Here is a 22493-nt window from a genome sequence, read left to right as displayed (position 1 = left end):
ATAGCAAATATATGTTAACAATTATAGTTGTTTGGTACCAAAGTTATCTGTCCAACTTTCGAAGGCGATTTTTGCAGGCTTATCTCGCCTTGGGAACCTTCAAGAAAAGAGCCTACTCATTTCTGAAAGGCCAGTAACACAAATGCAAGCCCCTCGGTGTTACAAATGTCCATGAACGGCGGTAGATAATTTCCATCAGATGAGCCCTTTGCTCGTTTGTCAACTATGCCATAAAAAAACCCGCACTGGAACAGCGTGAAATAAGATAGGATTCTTCTTCTTTAGTATAAAGAGGTAGAAAATTCTCATTGCGATAAGATGCTGAAACTATTTGTGTATTCTGTACTAAGGAAATTCGACAAAGATAAGGAGCTTCTTAAGAATATACCGAGACGGAAATATAATTTTGTCTAACAATTTCCACTGTATTTAGAATATTCTGACTCAAATTCTAGGATTTTGGGAGACTTGATAATTCGGATCTTAATGTAAAGATGTACGAATTTAAAACGTTAAACGAATGAAACCTTAGCTGTACTGAAGGAATTAACGGTTCTTAATTAAAGCTGTGGTGTAAATTAAAGGACGGAACGATTAAATAAAAATTAAAATAATCTCTTTTGTACACGTTACCCAACGGTGTACTAGTTCTAAAGGATAACCAAGTTCTATTATATTAGTTTTAATGTTATTGATATTAAATCAACATATGCAATATAACATATATATTATATCTGCTACTATATATTATAAAACTGCCAGTTGACTTTTATTGATAAATAAATATTTCCCGCCCTCAGCCACGTGTGATGGGAGGTGGGGTAAGGTTAGTTCGGGTACCCTTTTTGTATTCCTGTCCAAATGTATGCAAAATGAATAATGCTAGTTTGGACAGTTAAGACGTAAGAACGTAACAAACAAACATAAAAACAAATTCACTTCCACATATGTTCGTTGAAATATTATTAAAACATAAATTAACTAATACATTAGCCATATATCATCCACAAGTACTTAAACTTTTTAGTTTAAATACATTAAAAATATTTAAATCAGTTACGTACACGAACAAAGATGAACAATAAAAAAATATATTTGAAATGTTAACGAACGTAAATAAGCGAATCTTTCATCACTTAAAATATTTAAAACTAAAGAACCGAGGACCGACGACGCGTCTCCGCCTAACGGCCAAGACGAGACACAATTATACGCGTATTCCGTGAGATTCCTGTCCCACTAGATAATACCACCCGGGTCTCTAAACCCTTGATGATAGGGTCCCGAATAGCTGAGGCACGAATAAATTTGAATAAATACATATATAATTTATAAAGGCAGGTACGAAAATAATATTTATCAAACAATCGCGTTTCGCAAATTATCAAAACTTTTTAAAAAATGGTTATGAATTATGTTTTTTTAAACTGTGTACAAATGGATCGTTTGGTCACGTGAAACCGTTTGATCAGAATTGATATTTGAGGTTAATGTTTTACATTTATATGTTTGTTTATAGAAGCAATATCTCGGTGGTATATTTTTAGGGCTTTCGATGCTGCTATTCGCATTTAAGCGTTTCTGGATATTCTACCCTTAGGGCTGAAATTCACACCAATGTGGTATACACAGAGGTTTTACATTAACGTAATATTTTAAGTTAATTTGTAAATATATTCATATTCTACGCGAGCAAAGCCGCGGGTAACAGCTAGTATGTATATATAGATCCGGTTGTGAAGAGACTACCACTTATATATAAGTGGTTCATGATCTTTTTGCTTGTATATATAAAACAAAACACTTTACCCAGTTGGGCTGATTACCGTGAACTGCGATGGCTCGGTGTCAACACAATCTTAACCGAAGATTGTGGGTTCTAATTTTAATATGCTTAATTTGTTTTTATAGTTTCTCATCCTATGGTTAGTGGTCAAGGAAAATATAGTGGGGACCGCACCTGTCCGGTGTAATTCTGCCATATATGTATACATCAACCCCGTATTGTGCAATCATTTTCAAACCCTTGAAAGAGAGATGGTCATAGACGAACATAGACAATTAACAGATTATTGTCTTTCTCCTGATAATGTATCTGTAAATATTTACTCATTGTGTCCCACTGGTTAGAAGATTAAAATCTACACCACAGAATTTTTATATCCTTAGTTTTACTAATTGATCTCGTAGAAAGTGAAGGAAAACATCGTGAGGAACCTGCATGTGCATGAAAATTTGCCAACTATATACATCATCTGGCATTAAAGCAACTCTGTAGAGTAAGTTCCAAACTTTCCTCCAAAGTTGAGGAGGCCTTAGCCCAGTAGTCGGCCATTTAGGCTATACTTTTTTAAATATATGTATGTAGAAATAAGATGCTCAAGTAAATTGGTAAATATTTCCAGGCAGTCATTCTATACCATAATGGGTAATTTTTGCGGCGATGGTTTTAATTTTGACTTTTTTTATTCACTGAGATTATTATGTTCTTTTAAATACTTCGTCACTTCTGCCTCTTGTATTATTTTTAATATTAAAATTTTGCTTTTAAATTCCTTTGTCTGACAAAATATACGCCAATTATATGCCTTTCCATAATGGATTTTTACGATAGGACATAAATATTTAAGCAGAAAATAATGTAGTACGAGGATTTTCGCTCGATTTATAAAATAATATTATTTTTATATAAATATTCATATATATATTTACGGTGCTATTTCGTTCTCGTTTAGGGTCATTTCTGAAATTTATTTTATCTCATTACTGATTCACCATATTTTGGGTAAACAGCATTAGGGTCGTATATAATCTATTACTTGGTGGTAGGGCTTTGTGAAAGCCCATCTGGGTATGTACAGCATGTATCATATATATATATACATACAATATCGCCAAGCAGCAATATTAACTTAGTATTGTTGAGTTCAACATAATATCTTAGTTCCGTAGTTGGTGACGCATAGGTTATACAAGGAATTAATATTTCTTACATCGCCAATGTCTATATGTGGTGGTTACTATCAGGACCTATAGGAAGGCGAACGCGTAAATGGGCTTATTAAAAAAAAAATCTGTTTGAAAAACTATGTGCAACTTAAATATACAGTCTTATTCATAAACACTGTTTCCTCCAACCATTTAAAACACTGCAATTCACTAAATCATCGTTCAATCATTTTAATAGAATCAGCGGCATTCACTCTATTTTACGAACAGGAGAAACAAAGAGAAACTTATAACAACAAGTTATTGACTCAATAAAAGTCAATAAATCTTTTCTGGGGCAAGGTTCGTTTCTATAATAAATTCTACAGACATTTATAACTTCTCTTATTATTAAAGTTTAATCTAATTTTATAAATTTAAATATATAATGCTTGTTACAATTTTTTACTTAATATTCGTTGACAATAAAATATATATTTTTTGAATATAATATACCTATTTTAGAAGGTAATTACTAGGATTATTTGGCCATTTTTCACGTTAAAATCAACATTCAAGCCCAGATAGCTAACTTCTTGAGTAATCTCTTTTAATTGAATTAAAAAAGACCATTCAAAACTCTTAAAAAAAAACTATTTGAATAAAGTACTTCAACATATTTTTATTTTCAATATATTTTACGTTACTTTGATAGTATGTGTTTTTATAATGGTATACAATAAAAACAAACAAAAAGTTGTACAAAAGAAATGGAGAAAAATAACGACTGAATTTAAATTAATACTAAGTCGTGTTTAAGTATAGGTAAGCTAAAGATAATCTAAAATCCCTTAGATCAAGTTGAATGTAACCGCTATATATTTGTCATATACGTCATTATTATTATTCATTATTTACAGTCCATAACAAGAGCTTAATTTGTGTTCAAAAATATTAACCATTCGTTAAATTGCCAATGCGCCACCAGCCTTGGGAACTAAGATGTTGTGTCCCTTGTGCCTGTAGTTACACTAACTAACTCACCCTTCAAACCAAAACACAACAAAACTGAGTACTGCTATTTGGCGGTAGAATATCTGACAAATGGGTGGTACCCAGGTAAAGCTATTTTATAATTATTATAGACTATGGTCAATGTCACAGTCTGACATTTAAGGGTCGTGTCGAGTTTGCTCCTGCAGCTTTGTTTGTATAATGGTTCGATATCAAATACACACTTGTCTTCATTGTCAACTGACATCTCGTATTAATCGTTATTAATATTATTTTTATATTGTTTCAGATTATGAAGCCCCGTATCGGGCGCAGCCTTGTTCAGGCGATATGTGGTGTGTGGGAGTATACCTTTTCACTCAGATAGTCGTTTGCCAATTTACCACGGGTACGTATTTTATAGTTTGTTTTAGATGTGGAGAACTGAAATTTAAAAAACAACACAGAAAAATGTTTTCATAGCTATAAAATTGTCTTTATTAAACGCATAATTTTATAGCATTAATGTTTGAAGTTTCCCCCCCTAAAAAAACATTAATATTATTTTTATATTTAAAAATATTTTCGATATAGCACAGAGGTTTCATTTTACGGAAACTTGTGTTTAAATAGAATTATTTAAGTTGGTACTTATCATTTTGTCGAGCTAAGTTTTATTCTTGTCTGGTATATAATACCTTAGTTTCCTCAGAATGTTTGTTTTTAACGCAAAGTGCGTCGTGAACTATAAAACAATTTAATTCGTGTTTTAATACGCTATACTTAATCAATAGTTGATTGGAAAATTATGTCATTGTAACGTTCACAGATAATCTGACATCCACAACAGAAGAAGACCAAACTGTGACACCATTTTACGCTCTAAGCACAGGAATCGTACCAGCGCCCGTGATGCTCCGTCTTGGAAACTCAACAATCGACAGCACGAAATCATTCAAAGTACCCCAACCATCCCAAGAACCGGATACGGGGACACTAACCGTTCAGCCGAATGTGGTTCGAGATATGGTCCCTCATGTTGTATCTGTTAAGAACACTTACTTCGACCACGATAGGAAATATGGTCCGACGTTCGAAGATTCTCAGGACGGTAACGTTACCAAGATAACCGTACAGCTCGGTGATGACGCACACCTGAATTGCAGAATAAGCCTACTCCAAGATAAAACGGTAAGTAAATATAAATCTAATAATTATTGTTATATGTTAAAGACGATATGGTTAGAAAGAATGTTACTTGTGAGATGACGTCCGACAGAGAAGTATGGAAGAAGAAGACATGCTGCGCCGACCCCAAGTAAAATTTGGATAAGGGCAGGAGGATGATGATGAATTATTGTTATATAATATTTATATATAAACAAAGATTATGATTATAATCATTAATGGTGTCTAATCTGATATGATATCCTTTGAGACGAATTATTTCTCTACTTCTGGACAAACTGTAAGTAGTTATATATCATAATTTAATAACAAGGCAGATTCCAAAACTGCATATACTCCGTTCAAATAATTTTATTTTAATTTATATAATAAATCTGTTCACTTACAAAGGCGCGTGCCTACTCATTATTTACCGCCGTGGATTAGTATGGATGGCGCTCGTGTTTATACGATATCTTAGTGTGCGTGAGATGACAAATGTACGAAACAGGCAAAAAAATACAAATGAGATCTTATTTCTTAATACACAAAGATAATTTAACGTAAAGGTGCGCGCTTTCGTGATTGAACAAACCTTTACCGAGACATAATTTTTTTACGATATTGTTAAGTACCCTGTAATGATTTTACTCAATTGATTCGAGTTTAGTGTTAAGGAATTAAATCTAAATCGCATTGTGCTACGTCAATATCCTACAATTTTTGGTTCTTAGCGAAATATTTGTTGTTTTTGAGCATTTTCAACATCTTACACTTTAATTTATATTTTATAAATAACTTCATCTTAATAATGATATTAATAACGGCATCTGACCTATTTGACCAGCACATTTATAGTGCACAAGTCTGTGTGTGTGCATACATACAGTTTATTCCCTTACCCTCATAATTCGATAGGACGGCAAATGCAACACAACTGGTAAGAGTTGAGGTGCAGGAACAACGGATTTATGTGATTTCCGAGATAAGGGAGTATACATACTTCCAACTTCCAGACTCCTGGTTGTTACTAAGAATATTTTGATAGAAAAAAGTAACTTTTTATCGGCAAAGTGCTCTTCACGTTAAATTACTATCGCTGTGCATAAGTACGAATGACGCTCTTGCTTACAAGATGTCCTAAGTTCGCGTAAGACGACTAAGAGTAAGGGCAGCAAAAAATACAATTAAATAATACTAGTTAAACTAATTTGTGCCTTCGTGAGTGATTAATAGAATTATCTACTAACACACAAATTATAAACTCAAATAATGTTACCCTTCTCTGGTAAAAAAAATAAAGTCACAGCCTGTAAATGTCCCACTGCTGGGCTAACGCCCTCTCCCCCTTCGAAGAGAAGGTTTTTGGAGCATATTCCACCACTCTGCTCCGATTCTGGTTGGTGGATTATATGTGACAGAATTTCATTGAAATCAAAGACAAGCAGGTTTTCTCGCGATGTTTTCCTTCACCGTCAAGTACGAGATAAATTACAAATAGGTACTAATTGTTGCAAATGTAAATTCAGTGGTGCCTGCGTTGGAACTCACGAACATTAGTGAAGACGCACGCATTCTAGCTACTGGACAATCTCGACTCTTCCCTTTGACTTTCCTGATAAATAAAGCCTCAAATCATATGGGCTCTCAGTGAAGCATAAAAGTACCACATTCATACACATAGTTATATGTATAACATTGATTAAAATGGAAGGATTTTTTTTTAAACGGATATCTGAAAATTTTAGCCCATTACAGAAACTTCCAAATATGAAGTTCATCAAATCCAAACATTTTCCCAACCTCTTTGTAAATTTAATTTAACAATATATTTTATTATTATTAACGTTTATTGACTGGGAATACTTGACATATTTCAAGAACTTAAAAGGTTCAATTTCACGTGTCGAAGTGTTAAAATTATCACGTCGAGAAGCCCTCGATAAACAACGTTACTAAAACCGAGATTTATATTTCGTTGTAACCAATTCAATGTTCGTTTTAATTCCTTTTAATACCTTAGAATATAAGAGTAAAACAAGAAAAGTGAGTAAAAGCTACTGAGCAGTACTACTTGTACGAAACCAACTCACACTTGACCGGTTTCTTTTGTTCCCACAATAACACAGAGCGGCGAGCTGTGTCTATTTATAAAACAACACTTACTGCTTGACAAAATTCCTTTCGTTCGTGTTATTTTGTTTCAATTTATATTTTACAAAGTAAAGAAACAACTGCATTTCGTATTTAATTATATTTGTTACTAGTTGTCGTCTGCGGCTTCGCTTGTGTTTTAGGAGTTGTTAGGCATAAAATAGCCTATAGGATATCTTTGGAGTTAAAGCTTACTCCATACAAAATTTTGTCGAATTCGGTTCCGTGGTTTGGCCGTGAAATACGAACACACAGAGTTACTATCGCATTTATAATATTAGTACAGATTGTCCAGCAGGCCGAAAAAAACATTATATAGCGTAAATTATGTTTTTAATATTTATAATACATAAATTTAAAAATCCAATACATATGTATTTCTAATTGAAATTACCGTAGCGTCATATGTTGACGTTACAAGTCACAAATAAGATTACTTTTTATGAACGAACTTTTCGCATAAGTACTTATCATGGAATGAAAATTAGTGAGAGAAGTAACTAAGAAATAAGGCCTTATCGTCAAATGGTTGAGGATAAGGTTTGAAACTTATAAGTCATGCTGCGCCATGCCTATTGGAGTTTACATGACATATACAGATTAGACATTAACATCTGAAAGATTCATTTTAAAGCCAAGCACGTGATGAATTAAAAAAAAAAAAAAAAATTAAGCGCATGACAATACGGTTTGCTCGCTTTTGAACCCGCACTCATCAATTCAGATTCACATGTTCTAACCTCTGGGTCATCACGGCTCTGAATATAGCGGAAATAAACACTAAAAATATTTGTTATAAAGTTACTCAGGAAATAAAGTACGTTCTGAACAAATATATTTCTTTGATTAAAAATTAAAATATATAAAACTAATAAAGAAAATTCTTACAACATTAAACCTCAGTTCCAGGAGCCAAATAACATTATATATTATTAAGACAAGTTCAATATTTTTTATTTACATAATACAAATTGGTAATTTAAATATTCTCTAAGGGAAATAATGGACAATGAATGCTCTTTGATCTGAAACATATTTAATTCTAGAATATTATTAAGATTACTCCTGTCTTCTTTGCAAAATCATAAAGATTAATTCAATTAATATTTTATAATTTGAATAAGAATATTCTATAAATAAACAAATTGAATGGTAATTTGTATATATCAACTTTAATTTCACTTTAATCCAATATATTATACAAATTATAACTATGATAAATAATTAATAAAAAATTGTCAAAAATTTACAAATTACACAGAAAAGTAAAGTAACACTGCTGTAATTTTCGCACTGCTAGGTAAAAGTCTCATCTTTGTTAGAGAAGAGTAAGAACTAATTCCACTTCGCTCCAATATAAATATTTTTCTTTATATATAAATTACCTACTGTTGGACTTCTCACCCTTTGAGAAGAAGGTTCGAAGCTATTTCCTCCGAGCTGCTCCAATGGTCCTTGTTGGATAAAAAATGGACAAATGTAGGTGTTTTCCTTCAACCCCGAACACGAGATAATTTACTAACACAAATTAAGCACATGGATATAGTGGTGCTTGCTTGAGTTTGAACACGCAATAATTGGTTTAAATGCACGCGTTCTAACCACTGCGCCATTTCAGCTCACATTTGCACGAGAAGAATAAAAAGTAGAAACGCAAAGCGCAAAAAAATACTTATATCAATAAAGTTTTTAATTTGATATTAAAATTGAATTATACTTGCCTAGAGTTGAGCTCGGTCAGAATAGATGGTATTTATATAAGTTGCTACTTAAACATAACATCCTAATTAGGCATGAAAATTGAGTACCGTACCAAATCTGTGGTCAAATTTCATTATTAACATAAAAGATGCGAGCTCTCAAACCCTCAGCAACGGTAAAACCTTCATTGTTTCTGATCTCTTAAGATAATTACCGAAATGGTTACGATCTTTGTTAAATTGGCTAACGCAAAACTCTTGAGGCCAATTACAAAGTATTCGCTAAATTTTCGTTGCGCTTGTTGAGATAAGAAAGAGATGTTATTTAAGCGTACAATACGGTTTTCACTCGGCCGCTTTGTAACGAACTGAATAATTCCAATCCAGATTTATTAGGGTAGGGCAAAAGAAAATATAAGGAGGACGAAAGAAAAGTGTGGAAATTATTTATGATTTTCACATATTTTCTGACTTCACGCCGTTATGATTCTATATTTTTCATTATTTAAAGCGGCATTTTTTAATGTTTGGCGGGACATACTTTATAATCTTTGCTATTTTTTTTATCGTGTAAGTAGGCTGACGCGCAAATCGAGTCACCTTTTTGTTAAGCGGTCACTACCGCATATAGACATTGTCACTTAGAAATATTAACCATTTCTTACAACGCTAATATGCGTCCAACCTGCATTTTCACTGACGCACTCATCTATCAAACCAGAACTACCCGACCAAACTAAGTATTGATGTTTGGTGGTAAATATCTAATGAATAATTGGTCGACTTAAACGGGCTGGCGCAAAAACCTTTCCACCAAATAATAATTAATTGTGAAAAAGCGTAATTACTGAGTTATGGTCGGGTCATTTTCGTTTAAAATTACATTGCAAACCGATAGTAAATCTACATTTAACACGATCTTGTAAAATGTTTCAAAACTTCTCGAATGAACTATATTTTAATTTATGTTAAAATACGCCCAACATCTTATCCAATGTTCCATTTTTGGAAATTCCAATTTAGTCTCAAGTTTATTGTTTGAAAAATAAACAGTATAACATAGTGCTGGCTGTTATTAAGGTTCTTTGTTATCTGTGATACTTTACGCCAGTCATGGCTAGACTTTAGCCAGTATAACTTGATTGCCAGACTGCGATATCAAAGCGTTCAAAGTTCAAAAGCGGATTAGAGTCGTGTCTTCATTAGAGTATTGCGTTGCTCAGTCGACCGCTTCTATTAGGAGTCACTTTGTTAAGAGCCGAGATGTTTGTTTAGTCTTAAAGTATAACAAAATATGATATGGTATCAACAGATATGGTATTATTGTCGTGAAATAAACTGAATTGACTCGTTCTTCTAGCTTACAAAGTCGCATTTCCTGGGTCTGGTCAGTCAAAAGATGGGTTCTGTCTTCAAAAAAATTTCAGTAGCAAGCCGAAGTCGGGAAGAAAGACGTAACGTTGGTCTAGCTCTTTCTGATCATCTCAGATTTGCCATGCCGTCGCATTATTACTGGTTAACCGTGCATTGTATTGACAATGTAGGAAATAGTGTAAATTTCTTACTGGCGATATATCTGACCTGCCCATGTAGTCCATTTCTCCTTTCATCCTCCACGCTACGCAACGCTATTATGTAAGAACTCACTCGGTATTTTACTTGTGAAATATTTAAATACGTCTTCCTTTTTCATTCTGATATTTCAGGAATCTCAAGAGGTTTAAGTTTATTTTCTCCAGCGCTACTCTTAAAATATTTAAAAAAAAACTATCAGTCACATATGAATGAAGATTACATTTTTGCAATTCGAATTACCTAAATCCCTTAACTATTGGGAACACGTACCTACAAACAATTAAGTTAATTAAGTGGTTCATTTTTCCACGAATAATAACGCACAAATACCTGACTATGAATACTAACAAATCCTAAATTAATATACATAAACAATAAATTTATAAAAGTAATAAACATTAACTGATTTGTATGCTGCTAGGTATCTTGGGTTCGTCGAAGAGGCAGAGACGAAATTCCAGAACTTTTAACAGTTGGAGCTGTTACTTACGCAGCTGATAACAGGGTATCGGTTGGGAAGAGATATCCTGGTAATTGGAGACTACTAATCAGGGAAGTCAAGCCTGATGATGAAGGAGTTTACGAATGTCAAATATCAACACATCCCCCTAGAGTTAGTAGGACTTATCTGCATGTTAACAGTAAGTATATTACTAATTTTAATGCTATTTAATAGTTGTTGCGTCTTATTGGATCATAGCATTAGTTTATCGTACTGATTCCACGAATATTATAAACGCGAACGTCCATGAAAGTGGATGGAACTTTGATATCCTTTCACGCATAAACTACTAAACGGATTTGGAAGTACCTAATTTAGAGTAGAGATAGTTCATACCCTGATTTTACATATGGACTACCTGATGCCGTTTCCTATCACTAGTCACTAGGAGTAACTTCGAGTAGAATTAAGTGTAGTATAATATAGGATGTATTGCAATGTACTAACTTCTTAGTAAAAGGGTTATTTAGTGACGCAAAACTATTGTCCAAAATCAGCCCGGTGAGACGTTCAATAAAACAAACAAACTTTTCAGCGCTTAAAGTGTGATGAAACAAAAAGTTTTACTTGAAGAATACACTAATAAAAAAAATATATAATGAATTACAAAAATTTTGCGATCGCAAAGATTACTTTAATAGAAGAAGAAAAACTTTAATAAATTTCCATAAAAATTACAAATAAATAATTTAAATTTTTCGTCTTACTTTAGCTCCACAAGTGTGGGTAGTCGACGAAGCAGGTGGTCCGCTGCAGGCAAAATACTATGAGGCTGAGTCAACATTAGCGTTGGTGTGCAGAGCGCGTCACGTGGAGACACCGGCTGTGCTTACTTGGCTACACGAAGGAAGGGCTCTTAATGCTGACACTACAAGAGGTGGCATCAGGTAAATATTGTATATATTACGAGCTACCCGTTTAAAGTCCCAGATACGTTACTTTTTCAATATATTTTTTTGCTGTAGTGTGTAACAAGAAACACGAATCTCAATACGAAAAATGAGTGTGGAATGTGAGAATGTGATATGTGACATTGACTATGATAATTCTAAAATTTATAAGACACACGTATCAAAATATTTAAATTAAAATTTCACGGGTGAGTTCGTGTCGAAGTGGATTCTTATAGAATCGTACTGCAGTTATAGTATCTATTAAAGTCAATTGGATGTTATTTTTTTCTAAATCTTGATAATTTTGAGGATATAAGATATAAATCTTCAAAATAATAAAACATAAAACCTCATCTAACCTTAGTAATATTTATTATTTATACATTTTAATATGTATTTAAACGTAAAATTTGACGAATACATTTAAATGAAATATAATATTACCCAGTGGCTTGATCAATTGAATCATAAATAAAGTTTACGGCATCCAGATCGATTGAATGAAAACAAGCAACGCAAAATTGCCACGTAATCATTTTGTATTTATAACTGAAAGAAAAATGCCTATACATATTATTTTCAGTAAAATTCATATCGAAACAGAGTGGGATAAATATCAAATCTCTAATCAAGCTTTACTATTAAACGGCATGTTGAATATTGATGTTTAAAATTAATATTTCGATCTAAAACGTTCATTCAAGAGATATTATAAAGGAAAATATCAGCTTGACAGTTAACCTCGTCTGAAAAGCGAAATATGTTTATAGCGTATTTCTGGTTCAATGTGTTCCAACGTTGATAGATGATCCTCTCTTATGCCTCAAAAGAAGCTAAAATATATTATCATATTATATCTGGTACTTTGAAATGTGATATGACATTGCTAAACCTTTTCGCACGTGAACAGAATAAATGAGGTTATAAATAAATAATGGTTTTATAGCCGTTTCATGAGACAACATGACACCTCAATAAATTAGCCTTAAAGCCTCAATTGTGATCTTGTGATGGTTTCAAGCTTTCACTACAAGAAATATTTTATGTAAAAACTAACGACCTGCCCTGGTTTCGCATGGTTGCAATGTTTCTTTTTTATTTTATTTTTTTAATAATAGAAATGCCCCAAATACTCTACTCTCCTTCCCATCCTTTTAAGCTTATCACTTGTATATGGCCCCACGTGGGGTCTGAACCCGGAACCTCGGGATTAGTGATCTTATATCTAGCCAATAAACTAAAACACGGTAGTTTACAATTTATGTAGTAACTTGTTGTTTTGTATCATTTTAGTTTTATTTTCACTGTGATTTATTTAAATCCTTTGTGTTAACATTTGTTTATATTTTAGATATTAGAAAGCACTAGTTTGTTTTGGTTTATATTCATTTTGTTATTCATATTGTTGTTTTGGTTTTTATTTATTTTGTTGTAAACCTCGCATAAAGTTTGAGTTGCGTTGAGTTAACCTAATATTCTCTTCATATATTTTTACTATAATAATACCAAATAAATTAATTGAAGTGGTATTATTATAAATAAATTTGGAATTGTTAGCAATAACTTTTATCTTTTTAAAAAATGTATCTTTGTTTACAGCGTAAAAACAGAACAAGTGCCAGGCGGTGCTGACAGCGTGCTCAGATTAGCACGCGTAAACAGCAGCGACGCCGGCAATTACACGTGCGCTGTGCGGGGAGCGAGGCCGCACAATGTTTCTGTACACGTGCTCAACGGTAATTGATTAAAAATAAAATACTCTTATAATACACAATCGGTTACCAGCTCGATCAACGAAATTCAAAAAATTTATATCTTATAACTATGCGCGTAGATTGGTAATAGTCTCAATTACTTTTTGTAGTTTTCACGTGATTGACACACAAATTAATATAAGCATTGCATGTATAGAAATATGACGTTATAAGGTCTAATTTATTTTCAATAGCTGATGTCTAATTACTTCCTTTTGTTCTCAAGATAAACACATCAGTAAAGCGTATTACTATGCATCAGAATTATATTTATCGTGTAGAAGTTAACAAGTGCTATGTGTGAGGAACTTCAGTTTTTATTCGCTGGGTTTTCTCAGAATCCACATTCCAATTCGATTTTTTCCGAATTAAATATATTGATATGATAACAAGAGCGATGTTCACTGCAGAGATTGCAATGTGTTCGTCCGCTAAACTAATTCCATCCCCCAATTCCAATATCGATTTACCATCAATCGCCTCTCCATAATCCTATTTGATGTTTACTTTACTGACGTCAATTGTGTGCTTACATCTACTAACTACAATTTTTCTCCAAGAAAATCTTTAATTTTTCTGAACGACTAACTAAATAAATCTATATTTGACATGACAATGCATTCAAAATAATATATACCTATATACATTATACATATATGTATGTATATATATATTGTATTGAATATAAAGAGTAAACAAGTAACTACGCATACTCATCTATTCCTCATCTATATTTCGAACCAGTGGCTTTACGTTTAATTAAATCATGTTTAAGGACTTGGTTCAAAACTACTTGGTAAAACCTCTTTGTATAAAGTTTATGTAGATTTAAATATAGTACCTATGTAACGACACGACAATTTAAATACAATTTAAATACAAGTTTATACTATAGATATTAAGATATGATGTACTTCTATAAGTACTTAGAAGTGAATCAATGTGACAATATTTGGGATAGAATTGTTTTGTTATGGCTTAGTGCACCCCTATGTGATGATCCACCTGGTAAGTGGTCATAAGCAATGGAGCTCTGAGTAATATTAACCATACCTTGCATCGCCAATGCGGAACTAACCTTTGGAATTAAGATGTTATATATTTTATGTCTGTAGTTACAATAGCTCACTCGCCCTTCAAACCAGAACACAGGAATACAGGATAATGCTGTTTGGCGCTAGAATATATAATGAGTGAGTTGTGCTTACAACAATTGCCATTTGCAATATATATTTAGTATTGTGTAAAATATAATTTAAAAAAATAATCACTCTATACAAGAAAAGATACATTTCTTACCCTGTGAACACTTACCATCAGGTGGCCATATCCGCTAATTACATTACATTACATTAGCAGCCTGTAAATTTCCCACTGCTGGGCTATGGCCTCTCGCTTTGAGCAGAAGGTTTGGAGCATATTCCACCACGCTGCTCCAATGCGGGTTAGTGGAATACACATGTGGTAGAATTTCGTTGAAATTAGACACATGCAGGTTTGCTCACGATGTTTTCCTTCACCGCCGAGCACGAGATGAATTATAAACACAAATTAAGCACATGAAATTCAGTGGTGCTTGCCTGGGTTTGAACCCGAAATCATCGGTTAAGATGCACGCGTTCTAATCACTGGGCCATCTCGGCTCATCCGCCATAATTGGAAATAAAATAAATGCTCAAAATATTGTCTAACAGGTATCAGGTCATCTCAACCTTAGGAATCGCAGAAAAGAAAATATCAAAGTGTTCATAGGATAAAAAATATAAGATTCAAAGAAAAAAAAATGTACTCATACTTCATAACAAATATTTATACATACATAAATAGATTTATGTGAAGAAACAAATTTGTTATACTAAAGATTGCTTGAAGAATAAGCCGAAGGTTCCCTCGGTGTTGTCAAATGCAAATAAAATAATATTGTGATAAAAAAACTAATAATAACAAATTCGGAGGGTTTGTAATTGTTTTTATATTTCTTTGTATTTTTTTTTCAAGTAAATAAGTCACAATTATATACATATATAATTGTATTTAACTAACATAACTTTGTATTTTAAATGTTGATGTAGGGAATGGTTAATATTTCTTACAGCGCCATTGTCTATGGGCGGTGGTGAGCACTTACCATCAGGTGGCCCATTTGCTCGTCCGCCTAACATATAAAATATATAAGGCCCCGTCATATTACTTCCACTGGTAAAGGGGTTCATATTTCACGCAGAAGTACGGAATTGCGATTCATTGTTGCCATTACACGAGATCATAATGTTTACAGCTGTTTCTATTAGTTTTTAATGATTTTTTTTAACTAATTACTTCATGATTTACTGTACGAAATTCATAATCTTGTTTCGGTATTTAAACAAGTACAAATCATTAGCTTTGATGAAAATTATTATTTTATAATCAGTTTAATATTAAACTCGTCAACTTGAAATCAAACTAATTATTATAATTTAAATAATACTAATGAAATAACGTGATTAGTATTTATTGTACCGTCATAAAGCTATTATTTGTATCCCTGTGTTTTGGTTTAAAGAGTGAGTGAGCCAGAATGATGGTGTGCTCTCTCACTCTTTCAAACACAGCGATATCACAGCATATGTCAGCGAAGCATAGATTATTAACGTCAGTTTTATTACAAGAGTGTCAATGTCATCTGCCTTCGTTTATGAAATAAAAAAAATAAAAAAGTAACAAAAGTGGATTTGAGTCAGACATGTGTGTATTTTAATACAGATTTTTTTAAAATACTTTAAAAAGTGAAAGACGTTCAATATATGTATGTACGTCCGAAAAAAGATATAATTCGTAATATTCGAAGACCCGCAGAAACACATAATTATTAATTCGGAATAAATATCCGAACATCAATTAAATTAATATCTTCTAAATTTAGCATGTATATAATTAGTTTTGACAAAATTAACGCCTATTATAATTAATTTAAATGTTTCACATTATACAATTTAACATGAACCAGTAATTACATTATGTTCAATTGATTTGAAAAGTGTCACTTGGTTGAAACCCGAGTCGTGGAAAACACGACGCTAATGAAACACACAGCGTGATTAATTAGCGTCATGTCTTCCAGTATTTTTTTTTAATTTCAATGGAATCACACAAAAGAAACCCGAAAAGCGGTTCGTGAAGCGAAGCATAAATATGTGAGTGAGTAAAAATTTATGCCCACTAACACGCATTATAGCAGCGTCGTGGAATAAGCTCCAAATTTTCTTAAGAGGGGTTCGGTTGTTACTTCTTTTTTAAAATAAAAAATACAACCGAATCGAAACCAGAGATAGACATTTCAAGTGTATTTGATCCCGTAGTACTTAAATAAAATTAAATCAAAATATACTTTATTCAAGTAGGCTTTTACAAGCACTTTTGAATCGTCTTTTAACAAACTATATTAAGTGAAGAAAGGATAAAATACTTTTTTATGACTAACACACGACAACCAACCCCCTAACGCAAGCAATATCGCGGGCGGCAACAAGTATTTTACATAAGAGAATATTTCCACAGGTATAAAAAATAATCTTTGTATAAAAGTATAACGTAATTTCTAAAATCTTTACTTGGAAGTCGTTTAAAATAATAATCATTTTCTTGAAATATATTAACTCTCAATATCAATTTTTAATTCGAAAAATCGAATACACTTTTTATTATACCGTTTAATATAAAAATTCCATTCATATATTTCATGACGATGGTCTTTTTCCAGAGAATTATAAGCCTGACGGAATACCAGTGGCCGTCAGAAGCAAAACGCACGTGGCCGCAATTTCGCGAATAATTTCATTTAAATTTCACCTTTAAAATTCACGTCTGCAAAATTCAAGTAAAGAGTGCTACTACATTCACACCGGCGAGTTCACAAGAATTTTATAATTCTGTTTGTAATATTCACCTGTTAAGTAAATTTTTGTTTCGTTTTTTTTTACGGTGTGAAATGGTTATGTAATTACAGGTGTTAAAAGTTGTAGTTTGTTCGTTGTATTTCGAAACGTGATAATTTGTTTTTAAGAATTATTTTTAAATATAATTATTATTCGTGTTATTTATCCAACGATATTCGAGGTGTTTCGGGAAGATTACGTCAAAGATATCACCAAATTGTTTCGTCACGTCCAGAGTGTACAAGGGCGTTATTATAGATATGTAACTCTAATTGTTGAAATGGAAGTAATGCCAGAACAGTCATGAAGAAGTGCCTGTAAATTGCGCTTTATTATTATAATTTTACAAATATATATTTATGAAACAAAAGGAAGACAAAAGTGTGCAAATGTTGGTTAATTACACATAAACATTAGTAGCCTGCAAATTTCCCACTGCTGGGCTAAGACCTCCTCTCCCTTTAAGGAGAAGGTTTCGAGCATATTTCACCGCGCTACTCCAATGCGGGTCGGTGGATGCACATGTGGTAGAAATTCGTTGAAATTAGATACATGCAGGTTTCCTCACGATGTTTTCCTTCACCGCCGAGATTAATTATAAACACAAATTAAGCACTTGAAAAATCAGTGGTGCTTGCTTGGGTTTGAACCCGCAATCATCGGTTAAGATGCACGCGTTCTAACCACTGGGCCTTCTCGGCTCTCACTAATACTTTTATTATATTAACAATATACAATATTTTGATACATTACAATATTTATAGTAACAATAGCTGGTGGTCGCTCATTGGTCGAAATTCGACTGTCATTCATTGCTAAAAAAAATGTATGATACATTGATTTGAAAGTTAGGAAAAATGAGTATGAAATAATTGAAAGAGGTTGACCTTTTCATTGTTACGATTTTAAAAGAAAAAAACAAATGTCATAAAGGCGATATTTTTAACTTTAAGGTGACGAAGCTTTAAACCCAGACGCTTAGTAAGGCAGACATGTAATATAACACCTAGATTGACAAGACGATTAATTAAGTAATATGTCTTATTTATCCATACAAAAGCTATAAATATACTAATTCGTTATTGCGAGATTTTGTAAAGAAGTATTCGAATATATTTGGTTTTATTTAATTAGTATTGTTATTGAAATAATTAGAATTCAAATATATAAAATGGTCACATTATAACGAATAAAAACGTTATATTTAACGTTATTATTCGTTATTTATCGTTTAAAACAGTTCATTTAAATTATATTTTATTTGTCCAGAAGAATACTCGATGACTAATACAAAGTACTTATGAAGCATCTCTACGTGTACAGAATAGCTAATATTATGACTGCGAGGAACTTTTTGCTTACAACAACGGAACAAAATTTGCAACAAGAGTTTTAATATTACGTATACACAAAGCGGCAACTTTTAATTGAACTGCGTTATTCTTATAAACTTAATGGCTGTTCGTTATTCTCGTTAATAAAAGGTTTATATTTTATAAACCTAATATATTTTTTATACGCTAGAGCTATAATTAAATTAGATTACTCGATAAGTCAAAGATTTTATACTTGATTTTATTTAATTGACGCATATTAACGCGCCTTAGGTTTAATGCCATGACAGGAAAATGTTTCGAATACTGTTACAGTATACGCTTGACACTATTTTAATATTACTGTCCATCACAACTCTCAACTCCCTTGTATATTATAATATAATCTACTTTAAAATAAAATTCTTCAATCTAATTTATATAATTCATCTAACTTCAAAATGAAATCACATCAATTATATTACACAAAGAATGTACTTTTTAAATAAACACAGGTTAAAGATGTTCAAAGTTTTTGTTTAGTATTTTAATATTAATTTCCATTTAATAGTAAGTGTAATAAGTTTACACGAGTTTATTGAAATTATCAAACGAAAAACTGTGTTTTCTAAAACAAAGTTGTATACGTCATTATGGATGGTAAAAATATGTATTTTATTTACCTACAACGTCGTTAAAATTTGTATCAGCGTCATCTTATCTGAGTGTTAAGAGTTTATTGGAGTATGTCATTTACAATTTAATATTATGATTTAAATTTTAATGAATATATTATTGATTCAAAAATTCTTGCAACGCATTTTATTTACAACTGTTTAATTTCAGTGCTTAAAATTTACTCAATCATTATTTTATTTGACAAATAATAATTGTCATCACTGTTTCGGCTTTATTCATTTTCATGGCTAACTTTTTATAATTATAGTAATCTTATCTAGAATAATGTCAAGTTGCATCAAAATATGTATCTGAGGAAAATGACGTATGCTTGATTGGTATAGTTATACAATTAAAATGTTTTATATTTAACTATAAAAGGGTACAACATCGCCAAATTGTTTATTCGGTTTGTTGATAAAATAATTATCGATAAAATTATGAACACGGACCCGAACAACGTTTTCAGAGCAACTTGTATGGCTTGTACAATAATTACTCGTAATACCCTGGTATACTATCCACGATACGATCGCTCGCCGAGCAATTTTCGTACCTACTTTGTTTTATAATATTTCATTTACCTTTACATAAACTTCGTTGGTTTTATAAGGTTTCGAAGAATAGATGTTTTATAATTTTTCTGACATTAAATTCTCGGTAGCAAGTTGGAGTTTTCAAATTTTGTATTCCCGCTGGTCGTATTGGATCATCATTGCATCAGACTTTGATGGAAAAGGCTATATATAAATAGACTCAGTAAAATAATGACATTACTTATATTCTACTTATAAATATATTATATTATAAGCTACTTGAAAACAATATTTTAATTAGATATCGCGTTAAACTGTTCTATTAATTATAACGCTTACTACTACGAGTAAATATCAATAACGCGTAACGAAAATAATACAATATAAACTTAATTTAATAGGAGTTTTGAACAAACGATGTGAAACATCAGATTTTGATGATTATTTAAATCATTATATAGTATATAACAATTAAATAATACTAATAAATGTAAGACAATACGAATTGGGAACCTTGAACAAAAGAACCTAAACATTTCTTAAAGGCCGGCTAAGCACTTGTAAGCCGATGTTGAAGTTGTCCAGGTTGTAGTAACTTTTCTACTCCGTTCCTCTGCTACCAATACCATAAAAAATGTGTATTATCAACGCACTCACACAATAAACTAACAAAATATCTAATATACGCGCCACACACAAGGGGATACAGACCGGTGGTGGAGAGTGGATAAGACGCCATTAGAAAGCTTCATGCCGTATGCCGTCCCAGCTTACGAGTCAAGACGCGCCAATGAAACTGTTTCATATCAAAATGTAACTATTAACTATACCTCTATCAAGTGTATAACTACGTCAAGGAACAAGTTCACTAAGCGTAATAGCAGTCGCATAGTTTATTACAAATTTCATTTATATTAAATAAAACTACAAAGTTGCTTGCTAGTTAACCACCAGCTATACATTTTATTGAATTTTATAACACAATAGCTTTAAATTGCTTATAAGCCTACTTGAATAAATAATATTTCCATTTGATTTGATAGCATAATACAGAATAATCTTGATTAATATAATATGTAATAAACGTATTCTTGTAACGGTATTATTTCGAATATTCAATGTTTGATTTAACATTTGTTTAAGTACGAAATAAAATCTTAATATGAATTCATTCGTACTACAAATGTTACGGGCCGTAAATATATTAAATTATGAACATAGGCAAGTAACAGCTGTTCCATCCCTTAGCAAAGACCTCTCACTAAGGATTGAGATCCAAAGCTGAAATAATGTATAAGCATTATTAAAATAGTTTTTTAAATTAATGTATTTTCTACTAATAATAATACAAAATTAGTAATTTTGGTTTAATTTAATTAATCTTTTTTTTTTCCTGCATAAATTATCACATAAATATAAAGATATTGAAGACAAGATATTTAAACTTTTTCTTAATTTTTCAATGAGCTCTTTGTTTCTACAATGACTACAGTATAATTTGGTTTTTAGTTTAGTTCATTCCCTAAACTTAATCTAGCCCTTGATATATATACTTTATCTACCCCTAAATAATGCCAACGAAATAATGTATCGATCAACTCACTGCTCAGTAATTCTGTTTCTATAAATAACTATAACGTATATAATTACTCTAGAAGTTGCCTAGTGTAATAACAGGCAAAGAATATTTAACTTTCAAATCGATACGGATAACTATAAATAACTAGGATACAATATTTCACAATAATTTGTTATTATGTCAACCTAATACATATTTATTTGTTCCAGCAGAAAGCCTAGCTGAGCTACACGCCGGAGTGTCAACAGTTCAACCATCGTTTAAAACAGTAACGACGTTATTTATCGTAACGTTTGTCGTTACGAGATCACCGTTACTGTCTATATCTGTCGTGTTACCAGCACTAACTCGTAGTATTAGCGCCAAAGGCGAAATAAATGAACATTTTAAAGTAATATTATTGCCTACGTGATAAAAATGTGTATATAAATTAATGATTTTAAATATTAATATTATAAATAGTTACTTGCAAATAAATTTTCTTTATATTTTGCTGTTTTATTTTATAACCTTCATCAATATAAGATTACGCAGAAAAAAAAAATAGATAAAAATAGTTGTGATAAGTTTACCTTGAACGATAAACACGCGATGTCGTAAACTTAATGTATACTCTATTCCAACCATAAGAGGAAAAAAGCCAAATAAACAACATTTGACAGCAAATTGACGCGACATAATTGGTCGAGAGCTTGATATATTCACTGTGGATTTGCGAAAAAATGGCGTTTTCAACGTCGACGAAACTGTTATCGGAACTTTGGAAGTAAAATTCAAGTGAATATAAGTAGTATAGTGTAATAG

At 31.8% G+C, this 22493-nt stretch overlaps 1 protein-coding gene across 1 annotated transcript in view; it reads left to right on the top strand.

The window, feature by feature from the left end:
* LOC113402078 (uncharacterized) overlaps positions 1–22177 on the top strand; it is a 123925-nt gene extending 101748 nt beyond the window's left edge. The window contains exons 2-7 of the mRNA XM_026642199.2: positions 4232–4330; positions 4751–5112; positions 10939–11158; positions 11732–11906; positions 13512–13648; positions 21902–22177. Of these exons, the coding sequence (XP_026497984.1) occupies positions 4273–4330; positions 4751–5112; positions 10939–11158; positions 11732–11906; positions 13512–13648; positions 21902–22101 (1152 nt within the window). The 5' untranslated portion in view covers positions 4232–4272 and the 3' untranslated portion in view covers positions 22102–22177. The remainder of the gene's footprint in view (positions 1–4231; positions 4331–4750; positions 5113–10938; positions 11159–11731; positions 11907–13511; positions 13649–21901) is intronic.
* Positions 22178–22493: the final 316 nt, after the last annotated feature.

The sequence above is a fragment of the Vanessa tameamea genome, chromosome 14 (assembly GCF_037043105.1).
Source record: "Vanessa tameamea isolate UH-Manoa-2023 chromosome 14, ilVanTame1 primary haplotype, whole genome shotgun sequence".
NCBI lineage: Eukaryota > Metazoa > Arthropoda > Insecta > Lepidoptera > Nymphalidae > Vanessa > Vanessa tameamea.
This window is presented reverse-complemented; position numbering and strand designations above follow the sequence as displayed.